Raw genomic sequence first — 17,947 nt, forward strand, 5'->3', positions numbered from 1 at the left:
TCCTAATAAACCTATATGTACTGTACTGCGAGGGATTTCCACATCGAGCCAGTCTTCTAACGAGGCGCGTCGCGGATCCAGATGGTAATCGGAGCCCACATAAACAGCAAAAAAACGGAAACTAAACTAAACCAAATCTGAAGAATGACAATGATTTAACAAGTGTAAAACAATGTATACACGCCACGGCTTCTTTGACAATTTTACTGCATAATTTGGAATGCCTTTCAGGCAGGTTTTTCTGCTCTGCTTCCTCCATCTCCATCTCCGACTAGTGTCTTCTGTCTGCCGTCTGTGTGGAGGTCCATGTCGGACTACTGACGAACATAATGAGATTGCAATCACTCAGCGGCAAATGCAACGGTTGAGGCAGCTGGCGACAAATGAACAGCAAGCGTTAGACAAGACCAAGACCAACACCAAGACAATGCTGGCGAAACAAATTCAGTATGTCAGTAAGGATTTGAGAACAATGCAAGCGCTAGTCGGTCTGTCTGGTTGTCTGGCTGGCTGGCTGGCTGGCTGATCGGCTTGGAATGTGTCACTTCCACTTCCTGGGGCCGTGGAACTTGGGTGTGAAGAAACGTTGGACTTGCCTTGCCTCGCCTTGCCCTCTGTGTTGTGGCCGCGTCGTGAGGCAGCGGATGTGAAGACTTGCGGAAGTTTTCGCATGCAATCTGCACCGTCCACCCTTCCCTTCCCTTTCCAGTGGCATTTGTCGAGCCTCCACCTTCTCCAGCCCTCGGCCTGTTAGCAAGACTTATTGCAGCTGCTTAGCCAAATGGTTGAAGATGACGTTGGCGATGGTGGGCCCCTGGGCCGACTTAATGACGATCATTAGCGCTGCTGTTCGGCTTCATATTTTCCAACTATTAAATTATTAGTAATTAGCAATTACTACTTACCAGGCGATTACCTAGGCCTACACGCAGAGAGAGGAGGGGATGCCCCATGCTCGCATGATGGTTTGCTTTTACCAAATCAGAAATCCTAAAGTTTACGGCCAATTTAAAAGACATAAAAGCCGTGTTGCTTTTCTTCTGAAAATTATTCAAAAATTGAATTTTTTGTATAGCATGTTTTTCTCTGCGTGCAGCAGCCCAATGCCGGGTCCTCCGTTGTCTGCATTAGATCCCCCGCGAGGCAAGAAAAATAAAACCGAAATTATCGCACTGGGTCCCAGCCTTTCGGTTATGGCTTAAAGTCTTAAGAGGCCCACCGCCGCTCTGAATAATCCACTTGGTTCGCTGGTTGGCCGATTTTCAACGCTGCCATGGGATGTCAGCCAAGTCAGCCCCGTCCGCGAACGCCATCCCAGTGCCATCTGAGACTTGGTCGGGGCTGGGTAACTTTTCCCGACCCGACCCTGGCTCGAAATTGAAATTATAATTTGCAACCGCAATCAACCGCACTGAATATTCATGTACACTCATATACATATGTACATACACCAGATGTGTGTTATGGCTTGTTTAATTTGGCCTAACTATTGTTACTACTTGGTGGGGCCACGTAGCCACACAGAGACAGAGAGCACTGCCTACTGCCTGCCATTCCCCCCTAAACTCTCCCGGTGCCAATTAATTGTGGCTCTCAATTTGCTTCTGTTTGTTGTGTGAAATTTGCATATGAATATTCGAATATTCAATTTCATTTAAATCCGAATTTGATCCCCTTGTGGCTTTTACTTGGGTTATATTGGGATTGGGACTGGGTTGGTGGGTTGGTGGGAAACGGAAGCCGCCCGCAGGGAGAAAGGGCTTTGCTAAATAACTTTCCAATTAGTTATCAACACTTTTCTTTTTGTAGTAATAATCAGGGCATATTTTCTACGATTTTATACGCACTACAAGAGTTGCATATTATTATTATTTATAATTTTACCTCAACTAATCTATTCTTTGCCTTGTCCGGCATAATCATCATCTCTCGGCAACCCCCTGATCAAGGCGAGGGAATCAAAGTATGTTTTGATTATAGTTTTTACTTAGCAAGCATTTAATTATACAGAGCTGCCTGCCTCGACGATCGCAGGCCTCTGGCAGTCGATGAGCCATTACGGAGTGGCTTGAGCCATTTTGTCAGATCGATTCTCGCTCCGAAAGCTGGTGGCAGCTGATCAGATCGATGCTGCCTCATTCCTCGGGGAGACTCGTACACAAACTCCAGTCAATGCCTACGAGTATGTCTCAATTTTAGAGCTATACACGTATGACACGCTGCCAGAAGTGGCAAATCAACGCTCCAGTGGCGACCCACATTGGCCATCGCATCGCATCGCACCGACAGCTCGTCATCTCGATGATGTTCGGGGATCGTGAAGAAGCAAAGCGAAATGAAGACAGAGAGACCCATCATCGATACCCTCCTTAGCATTAGCACGGTTTCAGCACATTCGCAGCAGCCCCATCTCCGCGTCCATCTCCATCTCGATCTGGCAACTGGCATTTGGCATCGATAACTTAATTCCATCGATGGCTGTGCAACGCGATGCTTCTAACCCAATTCACGGGCCATGCAAAGTTTTTCTGGCATCTGATTGAACCGACCGAGTGCTGGAACTGGATGTGGATCTGGATCTGGATCTACTCTCCCCTGGCTGCTGCAACATACATTCGAGGTATGTCGACGTATTTACATACATATGTACATATATATTTATAGGGCATGACTATTAAAAAAGGTTTAGCCCGTTCACGAGGCTGCTTCTCTGCTCTGACATTTGTCAGCTGCCAGTTGACGGAACTTTTGGCCCGGAGTCAAACCACCCATATGGTAGCCGAGTGCTGCTCCATCTCTTTCGGCTCTCAGGTGACCCTAATTACCTCCAAAGCATGCATGCATTAGAGACGAGACAAAGCGCCGGGTATTATACTCGTACGTATGGACCGGAGTTATTAATGTCCAACCAAAGCCCAGTTGACACCAACTTTCAGCAGGCCCAATATTAACAGTGTGCAGCAAATTGAAGGACTGAATCTAAGGAGATCGAAGGTTAGAGAGTCCCTGCAGATTAACATCTTTAGATGGACAGATAGATGGAAGTGGCATTTATAGTACTCCCTTTTGTCATCCTCCCATTAGAAGAGATTGCGCTGAATATTCAATATGTCAATACCAAACTGTAATTTGTACTTGTTTAGGTTGGACAGTGTTAATAACAAGACTGTGCATGTATGTGGATCTTTCGAGCCGCTAGATGAGTGATCGCGGAGCAATTTGCCCGCGTTTAATTGCACTTCTCTGCGCTACACATCTCTGCGATCGCACGTCGAAAATTAAAAGCAAACAATGGAAACTCCCTGGGGTGCCATAGCCGTAGCCATATCTTCACCATAACGGGCCTCCGCACGAGTATTGCGGGATGTAGAAGAAAATTCGAAGAGTGCAACGGCAAATTGCAATCCGCATGCTCGGCGATCATCGCTTTGCCTTCCCCGTCTCGGCTCTTCACTCTGGGCCCACCCAGCCCCACTCTATCGACAGCACTTTCATTTTCATGCTCACCCAACTCACTCGTACACTCACTCGAACACTCACAATGGGGCTTATTAATCATATAATTATGTTGCACCTACATGCATACACATGTGCGCGTGTGTTGGTGTGTTGGGGTCTTGATTGATGCGAGATGTAGAATTAAGTTAGTAAAACGTTCCATTGTCTGCCGTCTCTGTTGTGGATGTCTCTGTTGCCGTTGCCGTTGCCTTTGCCGTTGCCCCTGCCTACGAGTATATCATTTATTTTTATGGAAGTGGCTAGAGGGGCTGGGGGCCGGGGGGGGCTCTCTAAAATCGGACACAGCTGGATACGGCTTAGAGGTTTGATAGTGAAATGAGATCTTCTGTGGGGCACTGAACTGCAGGCGAAGGCAGGCGAAGGGACTCCCCTCTTGGGAATCCAAAGTGAAAATTCTTCGAAACGAGAAGCTTGGGAAAGTCAAAAATAGTTTGGTTAAATATTCAACTGAATTGTGTGAACATAATTGGCTTGTTTAGGAGAATGCTTACTTTTAAGGAAAGCCATAAAGACGAGGCATTGCATTCAATATACGAGTACCCAGAGTCTTTCCTATGAATCTATAAATGAATCTGGTTTGATCTGCTCGACATAAGCATGGTTAATTGTTAATTGAGCAGCTTTCGGCGATTATCTTTCTTTGAATAGCTCTCACGGAGCACCCATTAAACTGTATACCCCCGCTTTATATCGTTAGAAATCGTTAGAGTCCGAAAAACTACAAAAGTCCCAAATGAGATTCATCAGCCAAACAATTTAATGGCCCAGACCCATTTAAGGCGGCATACTCGTACTACACTTTCGCCCTGAGCCCAATTCCGTTTTGTTTTCTTTACTTTTGCCAGCAATTATGCTGCGGGGTCGAAAGAGCTGGCGAAAGAGCTGGAAATTGCAAGCAAATAAAAATTAGTGAGACCCAACCAAATAAATAAATCAGGGAGAAGCGAAGTACAAGCTAGAAGTCGGAGTAGGAGTCGGAGTCGGAGTCTGAGGCGGAGGCGGAGTAAGCAGAGCAATTGTGTGGGAATCTGGAGCAACCTCAATGGGAAAATGACTTAATGTGGCCGCTGGCCCGTCGCCGGATAGCTACGGATAGGAAATGGCACAGTGGGCTCCCACAATTTGCACGACCCCAGAGCCAGAGCCAGAGCCAGCCATAACCAAGGCGGAGCGACGGCAATAATATGCTGAAACTAACGGGTGTCGCATAAAAATCTGAATTAACTAAAGTACGAGTACCTCGGCAGAACTTTTCTCCTTTTGGCCATTCCAGTGCTGGTGCCTGTTGCCTGGTGCTGGTTCTAGTGCCATTCCCTGTTCTAGCCACTTTCTGCTCAAAGAAACTACAAATTTCCACGAGTATTCTGTTCTTTTCCTTCCTTTTTTTGGCAACGGTAAATTGAAATACGCAGTTGATTAGCAGGGGCGGAGGAGGCGTGGCTAGTTGGTCTCGCTCGCTGCTGCTGCTGCTGTTGTAGCTGTTGTCACTCAGCCCGGCCCGAAACGCACATCGGCACTGGCGTTGGCCAGGCCAACTAATTTCAAAGGTAAGCGCGTCAAGAACAGTTATGAGCTCCGAGCAGAAATGGAATGGCTATGGGATGGATGGACTTGGCCGGAATGGAATGGACTGGGAAGGGAAGGGGTCGGTTGGCCGATCGGTCGGTCGGCGTGCCTTGGGATGCGAAAAGCCACACGCAGAAACAGAAAAACAGTCGAGAACAAGAAAAAGACTTTAAAATGTGCCCAACAATGTGCGACAGCCAAAACTGAAACCTAGAGAAGAACAAGCACGGAGACAACGAAGGCTGATCGACTGTGAGATGTCCTTGAGCCATTCTCTTCATATGCAAGTATTTATATTTATATTAAATTTTAATTATATATATATCCATGAGATCACATTTGCTCAAAGCCCAAAGATCTCCCGATTGGGTCATATCAATCCACATATCTCATACCACATACCCTGTAATACGAGTAGCTTTTGGATATGGCCATAACAGAGAGAGGCGGTAGCTTTGGCTAAGATACTCACGCGCGACGCATTGCGACACACCGAGAACAAGAGAGACGCGTTTTGGGAATGGGACTGCGACTGGGACTGGGACTGGGCTGGGGTTGGGCTGGGGCTGGTTACGGTTACAGTAGTCGTTACTAAAGTTGTGCCAGTGGCAGCTAGTTCTGGGGTTGAGGCAGTGGCTGTTGCTCGTAGTACTTGTTGTACTTGTTGTGGCAAGCAAGCGTTGCGCTTCAACTACGGCCATGCATCAAGTCGCCAGAGAGAAGCGAATTCTGCCCGGCGTCAGATACAAATACTAAACTTGATAGAGACATAACTTGCATGCAGCGATGCAGGAAATCACCAGAAAGGCACAGCAATGCAATCCGAGGAAGACCATTACACCACTACCACCATTCCGACCAATACCCATACCAATACCAAGAGCAAGAGCAGGTGCAGGCGCATACATTAGAGCAGAGCAGAGCAGAGCAGAGCAGAGCCGAGCCATAGCCATAGCCAGGCACAAGCCGAAGAACTTGTGGTTTCAGCCAGGGCCAGGCCCCAGCACTTCCACTTGTTGTTCTCCGATTCTCCCTGGGAGCGCGCGAGGGGAATTGCTGGGAAGTGGAAAATAAAATTAACCGAATGGCAGGTTTTTATTTACGCTAAATTATTTTCCCAGCTCCTCCAAGCCCAGGCCCAGGTCCAGGTCCAGGTCCATAAACGGGTAGTAGTTCTGTTTCTGTAGTTACACTTTATATAGTCAGTGCGTAATGGTTATTGTCATGCTAGGCCGTCAAACGCTGGTACAAATGTCTTTCCTTTTCAAATTAGAAGGGTATTTGGCCGGTGATGTCATCAGACATCAGTCATCAGCCACTTAGATGCCAGTTGCGGTAGAACTGTTTTTGCATACTCCAGAGACCATTCCAAGGCGTCTCCACTGAACTTAGTTGGGGTTCAACAGACAAAAGACATTAACTATTTGCATAACAGCATTGTTTGTTCCCCAAAGGGATTTCTTGTGTGTTGCAATACGAGTATATACTTATCCAATTATTCCCATCGAACCCTAACGAAAACGAGTCATCATTTAGAGCTCCATTGAATGCCATTTCTGAACTTTAAACCTGACTTGAAGCCATATCCGAAACCAGGCTAGAGTATTCCCAAATTTGACACCAATCTTCTAGGTCCCCCCTCCCCCACAAGACCACAACATTCATAATAATAATCATTATAATCATTAAAAGTGCGACCGCCATTAGCCCAGAATCGGAACTAAAAGCCAAAACAAAACGTCCGCTGATGATGGTTTGATACAATGAAACAATGAGCGCGCGGTTGTTCCATTTTCGTGGTTCTGCCAGATCACGATTGCCCAAAAGATAAACCAGTTGCCTGGTTGCCTGGAGTGGGCCATCCGTGGGCCAGAGGGGCGGAAGCCATTTGGCATTTGGGTGCAATTTGCCACAAGAACTTTCCTCACCCAGATGCACCCCAGATCTGGCAGATCTGACACAAATCCCCATCCGAGGTTCAAATCAGATAAATAATTAGATGTAAAACTGGGATGGGGATGGGGATGGGTATGGGTATGGGACGGAGGGTTTCGCCGAGTAATTACCCCTAGAAAACGCTTTCCAGCTGTGTTCTCCGGCACTGATCGTTTGATCATTTTCAATTGTGCGGCTGATGAACGTTAATTATCCCGGCCAGAAGAAGAAAAATGATCTTGATGTGCACGGCTATGAGTATGGTTTTTGGCAAGCCAGAAAGAAGGAGAGAAATGGAAACTTTCACAAAGCATTTTACTTTCGTCTTCGTCAGTTGCTCGCATTCTAATACAAGACAGAGCTCGCGGCCAGAGCTGCTTGCTGCTTGTTGCTTGTTGGTTGGTGGCTCATTAAGCTGTTTGGCTGGCTTCTTGGCCAAGATCGTTGGCCTCATTATGCACGGGTCCAAGTCAAAGTCTCCCAGCTGGCAGCATACTCGTAATAAGTGCAGCGCGTTATGCTCGCCTAAACAATCTCCCGCCTGGCATCTGGAGTGCGTCAGGCGTCGGGCGTCGGCCGTCGGGCGTCAGAAAAGGGAAACGGAAGCCCGACCCAATCCACGAGATTTATGTATGCCACATGCTAATCAACGTCAAAACGCAACTGTGGGTGAAATTTGATCCACTGGCGGTGGTAAGGCTGCCGCTGCTGCTGCTGCAGTGAGTGAAGGTGAAGGCTTGGTTGGGCCTGGACTTGGACTTGGACTTGGCCTTTGTCTCGGTCTTGGTCTTGGTCTTGGTCTTGGTTTAAGTCTGGCTTGCAGATGAGAAAGTTTATTTATTTGTTGGTTTCTGTTTTCGCGATCTTAACGCTTACTTGGTTTTTGTGTTCTAATAATACTCCAACAACGAACAAACAAAAGCCTAGACAAACCTTTTGTATCTGATGACGACGACGCCGACGACGACGATGATGATGATGAAGAAATCCGGCCTAATGGCTTTTCTATGCAAAAATCCATTGAGTTGAGCACTTCCCCTTTTCCAAGCAAAGCTAAGCTTCCAGCTCCAAACTCTCGGGGGCTCGGGCTCCCAGTCCAGGAAGGCACTTCAATCAGAAAGTTTTCAGAACGCCTTTCGCTGGGGTCTCACCGCAGGCACGTCCCAATGTAGTCGGACTCCAGCTCGGACTTGGACTCGGAGTCGGAGTCGGACTCTGGCTCTAGCTCTCCATATTGGGCAACCGACAACAATAACGAGACCCCCGAACTGCAGTTGAAGCTAAGTTTTATGTCTTCTGTCGGTTATTCTGTTTTATCTGCCGGCTTCCGTTCGAGAACTCCCCTCCCCATGGCGGGGTTTTCGGCCGCCAAGAGGTGGAAGTCGCGTTGACAACTCTTTGTGCCACTTTCATGCAAATCGCTGTCCGCCGAGTCAACGTCTTAACACAATTTCGTAATTCTACTGTAAGCCAAGACAGAACGTTCGGCACTCGGGCACCCGCAGTGCGGCCGATACTCTCGATGGAATCATTAAAAACCTATTTCTGAAATAATGGTCTGTCAGTTATGATTCGATCTGCTGGTGCTTCTTTGGCTGCTGCTTTTGATGATGATGATGATGGTGATGGTGATGATGAAGGAAGGAAGCAAGAGTTTGAGGGCTTCCATTTGGGGGCTGACCTATTGGTTGACTTTCCTTTTGGGTCACGATCCAGTTAGCTGTCGGAAGCATCAGGTTTTGAAACAGCTTTGCATTTAGTTCTACATTTCTAAAACCTGCGCTCGGGCTATCGTTAAAAGTAGCACTACGCTTCGGTGGGACACCCTTTCAAATAACAAAAGATATACCATTTATAGTAAGTAGTTACAGATACAAATACTCGCGTTTATTTGCTCGACATCATAAATAATTTATACAAAATACGTACAGCTAGAGTTTACAAACTAATCTCGCTCTATAAGAAAGTCAGTGGCAATTCGCGACCTCCCAGTAATCATTCGGAATTGCACAGTTCAAGTTAAAGCCTGGGCAGGGGCAGGGACAAAGACGGGCTTACAATTATGTAAATATTGGGATGCACTGCTGATCCCGCTGGTACCGTTGCATTTTGAGATGTAGCTGGAGCTGGAGCTGGAGCCTCTGTGATTGTTGGAGGTGGAGGTGGCCCGGGCTATGCGCAGTCATCTTCAGCTAAATGAGGCTTGGTGCATTCAGCAGGACAAGTGGGCATAGCCTGCTGGAAGAGAGTCGGTGTGGGGTGTGGAGTGTGGAGTTTGGGGATGGGTGGAGGGGCACCTACAAGGTGCACTGATACTGCTGCTGCTGCAAGGCGCGGGGCAGCGTCTTGTGCGGCAGGTGGGGGGCCATCGACGATGTGGACAAGCGGTGGCCTGCCGGAGTCTTGGGACGCAGCCGCTGGCGCTGCACCAGAACGAGGCAAATGCTGATGATTATCACAGATATGGAAACAGTTACCAGCACGCTGCTCAGATTCGAGCTTATGTAACGCAGTGTGGGGGCAAACACTGCAGGAAGAGAGAAGCGGAGGGAGGCTCCCGCGGTAATGGCCATCACGAATCACGATTGTCGCTGACAAGCTACTCACCCTCGTCGTCATAGTCATCTCCATCGCCATCGTCTGGGCCAGCCTCGCGTTGGGCGGGTCGCGATCTGGCCGAGCTCCAGGAGTTCTGTGCCAGTCCCGGCGTCTGGTCGACAACCAGTTTGGCATACTTGGTGCCCACCTGCTCCAGAGTCTGACCCCGAGCCGGCTCCTCTGCCAGGCTGTTCACCTCCTTGAGGCTGGCCAGGCTCAGGGCGCGCCCCTGCTGACGACTGTTGCTGCTGTTGTGGGCCTGGACTGCTGGCAGGGTAGTCTCCTCCGTCGCTGGCGGTTGTGCCGCCTCTACAAGAGCAGCCTGCTCCACGGACTCGGCCTCGGAGTCGGACTCCCTGAGCACCAGCTCGCTCTTGTTGACGTAGCGCATCTGGCGCAGCTCCCTGCCCAGACGCTGGTCGTCGTCGTCGGGCTCGAAGGGATCGTTGGGCTCGTAGGCGGCGGCCACTCCATTCTTGCCGGGCACAGTGAAGCTGGCCCGCACTGTCTGCATGCCCGACTGGTAGCTGCAGACCACCACAAAGCTGGAGGGCGAGGGGATTTTGTTCAAGGTTAGGTTTCTGGCTAGGAGTGCGGGGGGGGTCAAGTTACCGCCTCGTGCTATGCGTGAAGATGCCCAGGTTCTCCTGCACTGTGATGAAGGTCTCCACCGTGTTGGTCTCCGGCTTGACCATGCTGCCGCACTTCTTGTGGTCGATCCGCATGGTGTACTTGTCGGCGGCATCGCTGGCGTCTCCTTTCACGCCGCAGTTGCCGCCATCCACGACGATGCGTCCGCCGAAGTAGGGGCCCGTCTCCACCTCGATCTCCGAGGCATGCGGCAGGCATTGCGTGGCGTGGGCAGAGACTAGACAAAGGTAGTGGCTTGAATGGGCGGAAGGTGGGAGAGAGTTCCAGTCTACTTACAACCCTTCGTGGGAATGATGATGCTCTGGCCGGGCAGGTGCCCAGAGGCGGCACTTTCGATCTCGTTCTCGTCATGGACCTCGGCGCGTGCATTCGACCTGCGAGCACCACCCACCTGGAGGCGTCTCTGGGTGGCAGGGCGAACGTGGAAGCTGTACCTAGTGGCCATCCTCAGGTTATCCACGGCAGCGCTAAAGTGCTGGACTTGGAACCTATAGAGGGCAATGGAAACTCAGGTCGGGCTCTTCTCCAGATGGCGAAACCACTTACCCTATGGGGTCTTCGGCATCGGCAGCCACCTCAGCGGTGGTGCCGTTCACCAGCTTCACGCGGCACCGCTGCGGACCGTAGTTCTGCATCTCGCAGTAGAAGATCTGGAATGCCTTGGGCGGTTCCACTTCGTTGCTCATATTTGTCACATTCACTGGGGACCCAGTGGCACCGACTCCGACTCCGTCTTTGTCTCCAACTCCGTCTCCATTCGTATCTGTGTCAGCGGCCGACGGCACGAACTCCACTTCCCAGGTCAGATTCACCGATTTGTAATGTGGTTCACCGGCAACTCCGCGTATCTCTGTTGAAGGTTACCAAAGTGAGAACGGGCATAGGCATAGGCATAGGCATAGGCATAGGCATCGGCATGGGCATAGGGAAATGGGGTTAGAGCCACAGCAGCAGATTCGTGGCAGTTGTAGTTGCAGTTCAAGTCGCCTCTTGCATGCAAATCAACTGCCAGATCAGAGTAGGGGCAAAGAACTCGTTTCCAGACACGCTTTTGGATTAGTTTTATTTCATTTGCCGCTCTTGGGCACCCAATGTGCCACTAAGTGGCTGTTCCCAGCCAGAGAAGATCTGAGCACGCTGCAGTGACGTTGGGGCCCGCGGGGCTCTCAGGCTCTGCACTTTTTTCTCCTCCAAGTGATGGAGGATCAGACTGGAAGTGTGACGTGAATTAGCCGGAGGGGGCCAGCAGTTATGGCGAAGTAAAAACTAAATTGAAGATGGGGCTGGGCAGGCAATGGGACTGCGATGGATGAAGGCAATTGCGGCAGGAACGTGCTATTAAAGTGAGACAAATGGAGACTCGTTGCGATCTCCAGATCTGGAGCCGAAGAGACGGACTTATTAGTCAGAGATGGAGCAGCATTTGAACGACTTGAATTAATGACACCCGATTAATATGGATTCTAATTTAAGACCATGAGGTGCTCAAAACTTCTCCAGAACAGTCCCAGATGTGCACTACGACCACGTAGATCAAATAATAGCTAGTTAGTGAAACAATATAAATAATAATATAGAAGGATAAGGACAAGGCATGCCAAACATGGACAATTTAAAATTTTTCTTGCCCACTTAGCCCCGATTTCCAAACAATTTCGCAAGCCAGCAATGTCCCAGAGGCTGGCTGTGGCGCCTCTCCTCCCAAGCAGAACCTTGCATAATCCGCAATTAGAAACGCCATTTGCCGCAGCCAGGCATCTCAAGATGTGGCTGCTGCAAGTGGTTGCAAGTGGCTGCTTGTTGCAGGCTGCTTGTTGCAGGCTGCGTTTCCCATGTTGGAACCATTGACACCGATTTGTGTGGATTGCTGCAGGAGCGTTTTTAGGCGAATTTCACACAGAGAACAGGGAAAAGTGAAAATTCTGTCATGGCACAAATTCTGACATCGGGGCTAGAGAGATGCCATTGCCGCAGATCTGTGCTGCGCTCTGCTGGCTTGGCCGAGGCCGAGGCCGAACACTGATCACAAAATGCCACGGAGGATGACAAGGGGTTTCGACTCCAATTGCAGCATCAGTACATAAATCGTTTTGATTAATGGACGTTTCTCCGCCAGACGAAGTCTTGGGAAGTTTATCCATGACACTGCACTCGATTCGGAGATCTGTTCTGTTCTGTTCTGTTCGTAGCCGTCATTGCCTGTTATGCAAGCGATTGGAGGGAAATAAAGGAAAAGTCACACCAAGACTAAGCCCCATGCATTTCCAAGATGCCGCCGCTGGAAGTTCCATTACGATCCATTGACACGACAAATTGCCGCAATCTGCCCAGATCCATCTTGATCTGTCATTGCCCGTGATGTAATTGGGGGTCTGGCACCGCTTTGGCTAATTTGATCAGCATGATATGACCATATGTGTGGTGTGTGTTCCGCAGCGATTACTAGCATTTTGCTTGGCCTAATGGCACTTTTGCTCTCTCGAAAATCCTGATTTCCCGATGCAATTTCCGCTTTGCGGTTCTGAGCCGATTCTGGGGCGGGGCTGGAGCCGCGAGCGCGGCTCTGTCTTAGACTCGGTCTTCGTCCCCCCTTCAGCAGTGGCCGGGAGGAAATGTTTGCACATTTCCCGCTTGTCCACTTGGCCGCTTGATTGGCACTGAATGGGGGGACAGGGCCAGGGCCAGGGACAGCAGCAGAAATTAGCTGCCGGACAAGTTCGTTGTCTAAGTCTTTCGATGCCGGAGCGTGAAACGATTTCACTGCCAAGGGCAGGCCCTCGACGACTAGGGAAAATACTTTCAGGAACATACATAAATGGGTACAGCAGCAGCAGCAGCAGCAGCAAAGAACTGCATACGTCGGGGCAGCACAGATCGTGACCAAATGCAATTAGGCAGTCTCCTACTCCAACGACTCCAGCATCGACTCCGACTGCGACTTTGACAGAGGCAGAAAGGAAACCAAAAGAACGAACGCTCCGACTCGAATGCTTTAAGTAGCTTCCAGTGCAACTGCAACTGCAACTACAACTGGGCCCTGGCTGGGTCTGGGTCTGGTTCTGTCTTTGGTCTGTCGTTATGCATGTACAGGCATATATGTCTGTATATACTACCAAGCATTTATACTCCTCTGCTTATAGGACTCACCATACTTGCTACCAGCTTTGGCATTGTTGCCACGGCTCCCGCTTCCGCCGCCTTCGGATGTTTTCCCTGCTGTGGAGGCTGCCTTTGACGTGGCCTCGACCATCGATGCATTGTTGTCGCTGGGACTCTTCGCTATTCGGGCACGCTGCTTGGGGCCTGGGGATGCTGCCAGCAGCGTCGGCAGCAGCAGCAACAGCAACAGCAGCGACAGCCTGCTGCAGCTGCCGCCTTGTATTGATTTCGTTGACATTATTTTGGTTGATTTATTTCAGTTTGCTGTTTGTTCTCATCAAATGTGTGTCAGTCGGGAGCTGCTGGGCGATTATACGTGGGGAAAATGCAAGTGTTGCTGGTGGGTCCACCGGTGGCACTGCACAGTTTGTCTTGTGGTCGATGGTTATTTGATATTTTGATTTATGGAGATTTATCTATCAGGTGAACGTAGCTTGGCCCCCCAAATGCTAGTTTCGGCTGTGTTCTGCTCTATTCTCATCGGTTTAGTCTCCGCGAATTGCTTCGGGTACACTTTCCGGTTCTTCTTCTGGGAAAGAACCGTTTCTGCTGGCTTTATTTCACTATAGCTTCCCAGTAAATCCCATTTGTCACGGCACGAAATAAGTAGAATCTTCCGCTGCGATGGGAGTTACTCTTCCGCTTTGTCTGTGGCATGAACCGCGCGCTGCCAACTCTTTTCTTCGTCTGCGAGTGGGGCGACGGTTACTCCAGCGGGAGCCGAGCCCCGAACCTGGCCAAGTCCGATCAGCTGTTCCTACCCGAACGAACCCACACGATGCCAAGGCCGAACGACCAAGCGCCCGAGCTTTCGCAGCAACAGCAAAAGCTCGCTCACCGCCCGCTCTGCTCTCAGCGGCCACTCCACTTTGTGCTGGGCTTTAGGGCTTAATGAAATGTCCGAGGGGGGCCTTATCAGCGGCAGCCTATCATTTGATGGACGGACAATTTTTAAAATGTGTGTTTCACTGCTGTTTTTGTTTTTGTTTCTGTTTGTGTTGTTTTTTTTTTCGTTTTTCCAAGGGCTGAATTAGGAATCCATATTGGGCAAAGCTCTTTCGTAATTAAGGCCTATCCCAAGCCCCCGATACGATGGACTCCAATAAATTTGGCATTGTTGGAACCGTTATTTTGGGCTGTTTCTTAAATCAGGTATCGCCCGAAGCTAGAAAGAGAGAACCACTTTCCCTTTTCTCCGACTGCCTAATGCCCATTGCCCGTTTTCCATTGCCTTTTGTTTTTATTTTCTTTCTCTGCCGTTTCCCTCACTCCCTCCTGCCACCTCTGGCTCTGCTTTTGATTAATGCTTAATCAACAATATTATTGTTATTAGTTTTCTATAGTTTCCAATAGTTTTCTAAAGCGGGGCGGCGGCATACATAAATACATAGCTCGCTCATCGCTGACTCCGAGCGCGACCGCGCTCCGAATCGAACGAAATCAATTATAAAGCCCCACAAAAAGTTTCTCCATCGCAAAATAAAGGCGAACGAAGAGATGCCGGGCATATTGACAATCTATCAATAACTACGAGCATTTGCACTCATTGCATAATCAAAGCGCGTTGTTCAATTCCATAGCAGAAAATATTGATTACATTCAGAGATACATTCGTAACTTCGGGTCCGACGTGCGACCTTTGGGTCCGGCCACTGCCGTGACCCTCGTCCTTGCGTCCCACGCATTTTTCTCCGCCCTTCCAGTCAGCTCGACATCGGTACCTCCCCCGCGGGGTATTCCGCCGTAGCTCCTCGTCCTCTCAGGAGGTCCAAGGGATGTGCTCCTGGCTGGACTGTGGCAGCCATTAGCTGTCCCGCTGCGGGCCATAGCCATGATGCCGCTGCTGTGCCGCTGAGTCGACAATGTGGCGTCCCGTCCACTGCAACAGGGACCAGTGATCGACAGTGGAATTGTTGGTTCACTCCCACGGAAACTAATGTCAGCCACCCCCCATTCGTACGCCGCCGAATCAAACACTGTGCTTCAGCTTCGAGATGCGTAAGTGAATCAGTATCTAATTGTGGATTTTATTTTAAAATATATCTTCCTTCACAGAGCACTTATGTACTCTAGGCCTTGCCAAAAATTGAGTCGTATCCGATTTCCCCCCGCCAGACGGAGTCCTATCCAAGTATCCCAGCCAGAAATACTCGTATCCCAGCAGGAGAGGAGCGGAGGGACAGGGGACAGGTGACAGCAGAAAACCCATTGCAAGATCCACGCATGACAGGTCATCGTCATCCTTCGACCGGGTCATCGACAACAAGGACTTTCACTATGGTAACCAAGGAAGGGGCTTCGCGTGCACGATACTCTAGAATATAGAGTAAAGATATGTAGATCTCGTTGTTGTTAGGTTTAAGAATTTACGCATCCATATATTTAGATAGTAGATAAGTTATAATAAATAAAATTATTGAAAAATATACGTTATATAATTATATAATTATTATTCTTGATTTTTATTGAATAATTATTATTTTTGGATCAAATAGCCGAGAAAACTAAATATAAAAGTGTCATTGGAGTCCTAATCAAAGGATCAAGGACGTTTATCTGATAACGTGGGTCCATGGCACGTCCCGATAGGGCCACAAATAGGAGAAAACAAGATATATACATATGTCTGGATAAAATATCCTTGATTCTTGGTCCTTGATAAGGACTCCGTCAGAACAGGGACATTTTTCCGATCACAGAAAGCCGTTGCACGCTTAGATCGGTCCATAAATAGCGGACAAAATTTATATTTTTGATCCTTGATATCCTTGGTCCTTGAAAAGGACTTCATAAAATCAGGGACATTTTTCCGATCACAAGAAGCCGTCGCATGTCCCGATCGGGGCTCAAAAAACGGAGAAAAAAAATCCTCTTGTCAAATGGCCAAAATCTGGATGGATACCAGGCGAACAGAACCAGCAGCAAGCAATTGTAGAAAATGAAAAAAAAATGTGGCATACTTTTGGGGGACAACAAATTAAAAAAAATTCAGTTACCTTCTGCTAATTTCTGTTCGCCTGGTATCCCATCCAGATTTTTGCCATTTGACGCGAGGTTTTTCTGTTGTACGGTGTCGCCCCTATCGGTGATTTCTTGAACTACATTTTCAAAAATAACAAATTACAAACCCGTTATGTTTTCTCCGTTAGTTGAGCCCCGATCGGGACATGCGACGGCTTCTTGTGATCGGAAACATGTCCCTGAATTTTTGAAGTCCTTTTCAAGGACAACGGATATCAAGGATCAAAAATATTGATGTTCTCCGTTATTTGAGGCTCGATCGGGCAGTGCGGCGGCTTCCTGTATTCGGAAAGATGTCCCTGATCTCCCTAAAGTCCTTATAAAGGACCAAGGATCAAGGATATTTTCATCAGACATGTTTATCTTTCTTACTCCGTTATTTGAGGACCGATCGGTACGGCCCCCCGTGATCTGAATAATATCCTTGATCCTTTGGTAAGGACTCCAGAAAACCAAACCATAATTATCTGGTTTTCTCGGCTATTTGTGGCCCGATCAGGACATGCGACAGCTTCCTGTGTTCGGAATAACATCCTTGATCTAATGTAGTTCCTATCAAGGACCAAGGATCAAGAATATTTTCTAAAGACATATATATCTTGCTTTCTTCCTTATTTAGTGCCCGATCGGGGCGTGCCATGGTCCCCCGTGATCAGAAAAATGTCCTTGATCCTTCGGTAAGGACTCCAAAAGCGGATATTTAGTTTTCTCGGCTTTTTGTGGCCTGATCGGGACGTGCGACGGCTTCCTGTGATCGAAAAATTGTCCCTGATTTTATGGAATCCTTATCAAGGATCAAGGACATTTTCCCAAATCACAAATGTTTAGTTTTCTCCGGTATTTGGTCACCGATCTGGATGTGCAACGCCTTTTTGTAGTCGTGAGAGTTTCCCGATAAAGGATGATTTTTCAATCATTTTATTTACTATAACTTAGCTTCGTGTAATTAATAAACAAGTGGGAAACATTTGTATCTACTATCTAAATGAATGCATGCGTATATCCTTAAACCTAACAAGAGCAAGATATATCTAGAGTCTAGTAGCCCGCGTAGGTCCTCCTTTGGTTTCGTAGTCAAAGCCCTTCAGATAGTTTTCGATGGCCAGGTCGAAAGATGACGACGGATTCTTAGGCTCGGGCTCTTGCGAGGGATGCGCTTCTGTCCTGCTGGGAGGCGATTCTGTGGCAAAGCGTAGGGTACATAAGTGCTCTGTGAAGGAATATATGTATAACTTAAAATAAATCCACAATTATATACTGATTCACTTACGCATCTCGAAACTGAAGCCAAGCGTTTGATCCGGCGGGAGTGACCCATCAATTCCGCCGTCGATCACCGCAACTGAAACCCGCCTAGGAGTGGTATTTATTTAGTTTCAAAATTGACAAAAATCTAGTGAATCTCTTGCGGATTTGCTGTTACCCCAAAACAGGTGCACCATTTCAGCACATGCTGTAAAAGTAAAGGGTATCGGAGAGGCCAATCCTTTCGCCCAGT

General features: G+C 48.5%; 1 protein-coding gene and 1 long non-coding RNA gene across 3 annotated transcripts; one reads left to right on the plus strand and one right to left on the minus strand.

Moving 5' to 3' along the window:
• Positions 1 to 2,095: 2,095 nt before the first annotated feature.
• On the plus strand, positions 2,096 to 2,985 carry LOC113565543. 2 transcript variants are annotated; one of them, XR_003408660.1, is made up of 3 exons: positions 2,096 to 2,620; positions 2,684 to 2,877; positions 2,940 to 2,985. It is a non-coding gene; the product is annotated as an uncharacterized LOC113565543 (long non-coding RNA). The 2 variants fall into 2 exon arrangements; XR_003408661.1 differs by having other exon boundaries at positions 2,937 to 2,972.
• A 5,901-nt stretch (positions 2,986 to 8,886) lies between these two features.
• Positions 8,887 to 14,046, minus strand: LOC6596617. The gene is made up of 6 exons (XM_002021577.2): positions 13,417 to 14,046; positions 10,816 to 11,119; positions 10,546 to 10,757; positions 10,231 to 10,486; positions 9,628 to 10,163; positions 8,887 to 9,547 (listed from the first exon to the last, which is right to left on the minus strand). Exons 1-6 carry the CDS (start codon positions 13,664 to 13,666, stop codon positions 9,318 to 9,320), a joined length of 1,788 nt encoding a protein of 595 aa, XP_002021613.1. The 5' UTR covers positions 13,667 to 14,046; the 3' UTR covers positions 8,887 to 9,317.
• Positions 14,047 to 17,947: the final 3,901 nt, after the last annotated feature.

Source organism: Drosophila persimilis, unplaced genomic scaffold (assembly GCF_003286085.1).
Source record: "Drosophila persimilis strain 14011-0111.01,24,50 unplaced genomic scaffold, DperRS2 tig00000124-arrow-pilon, whole genome shotgun sequence".
In the NCBI taxonomy this organism is placed as follows: Eukaryota; Metazoa; Arthropoda; class Insecta; order Diptera; family Drosophilidae; genus Drosophila; species Drosophila persimilis.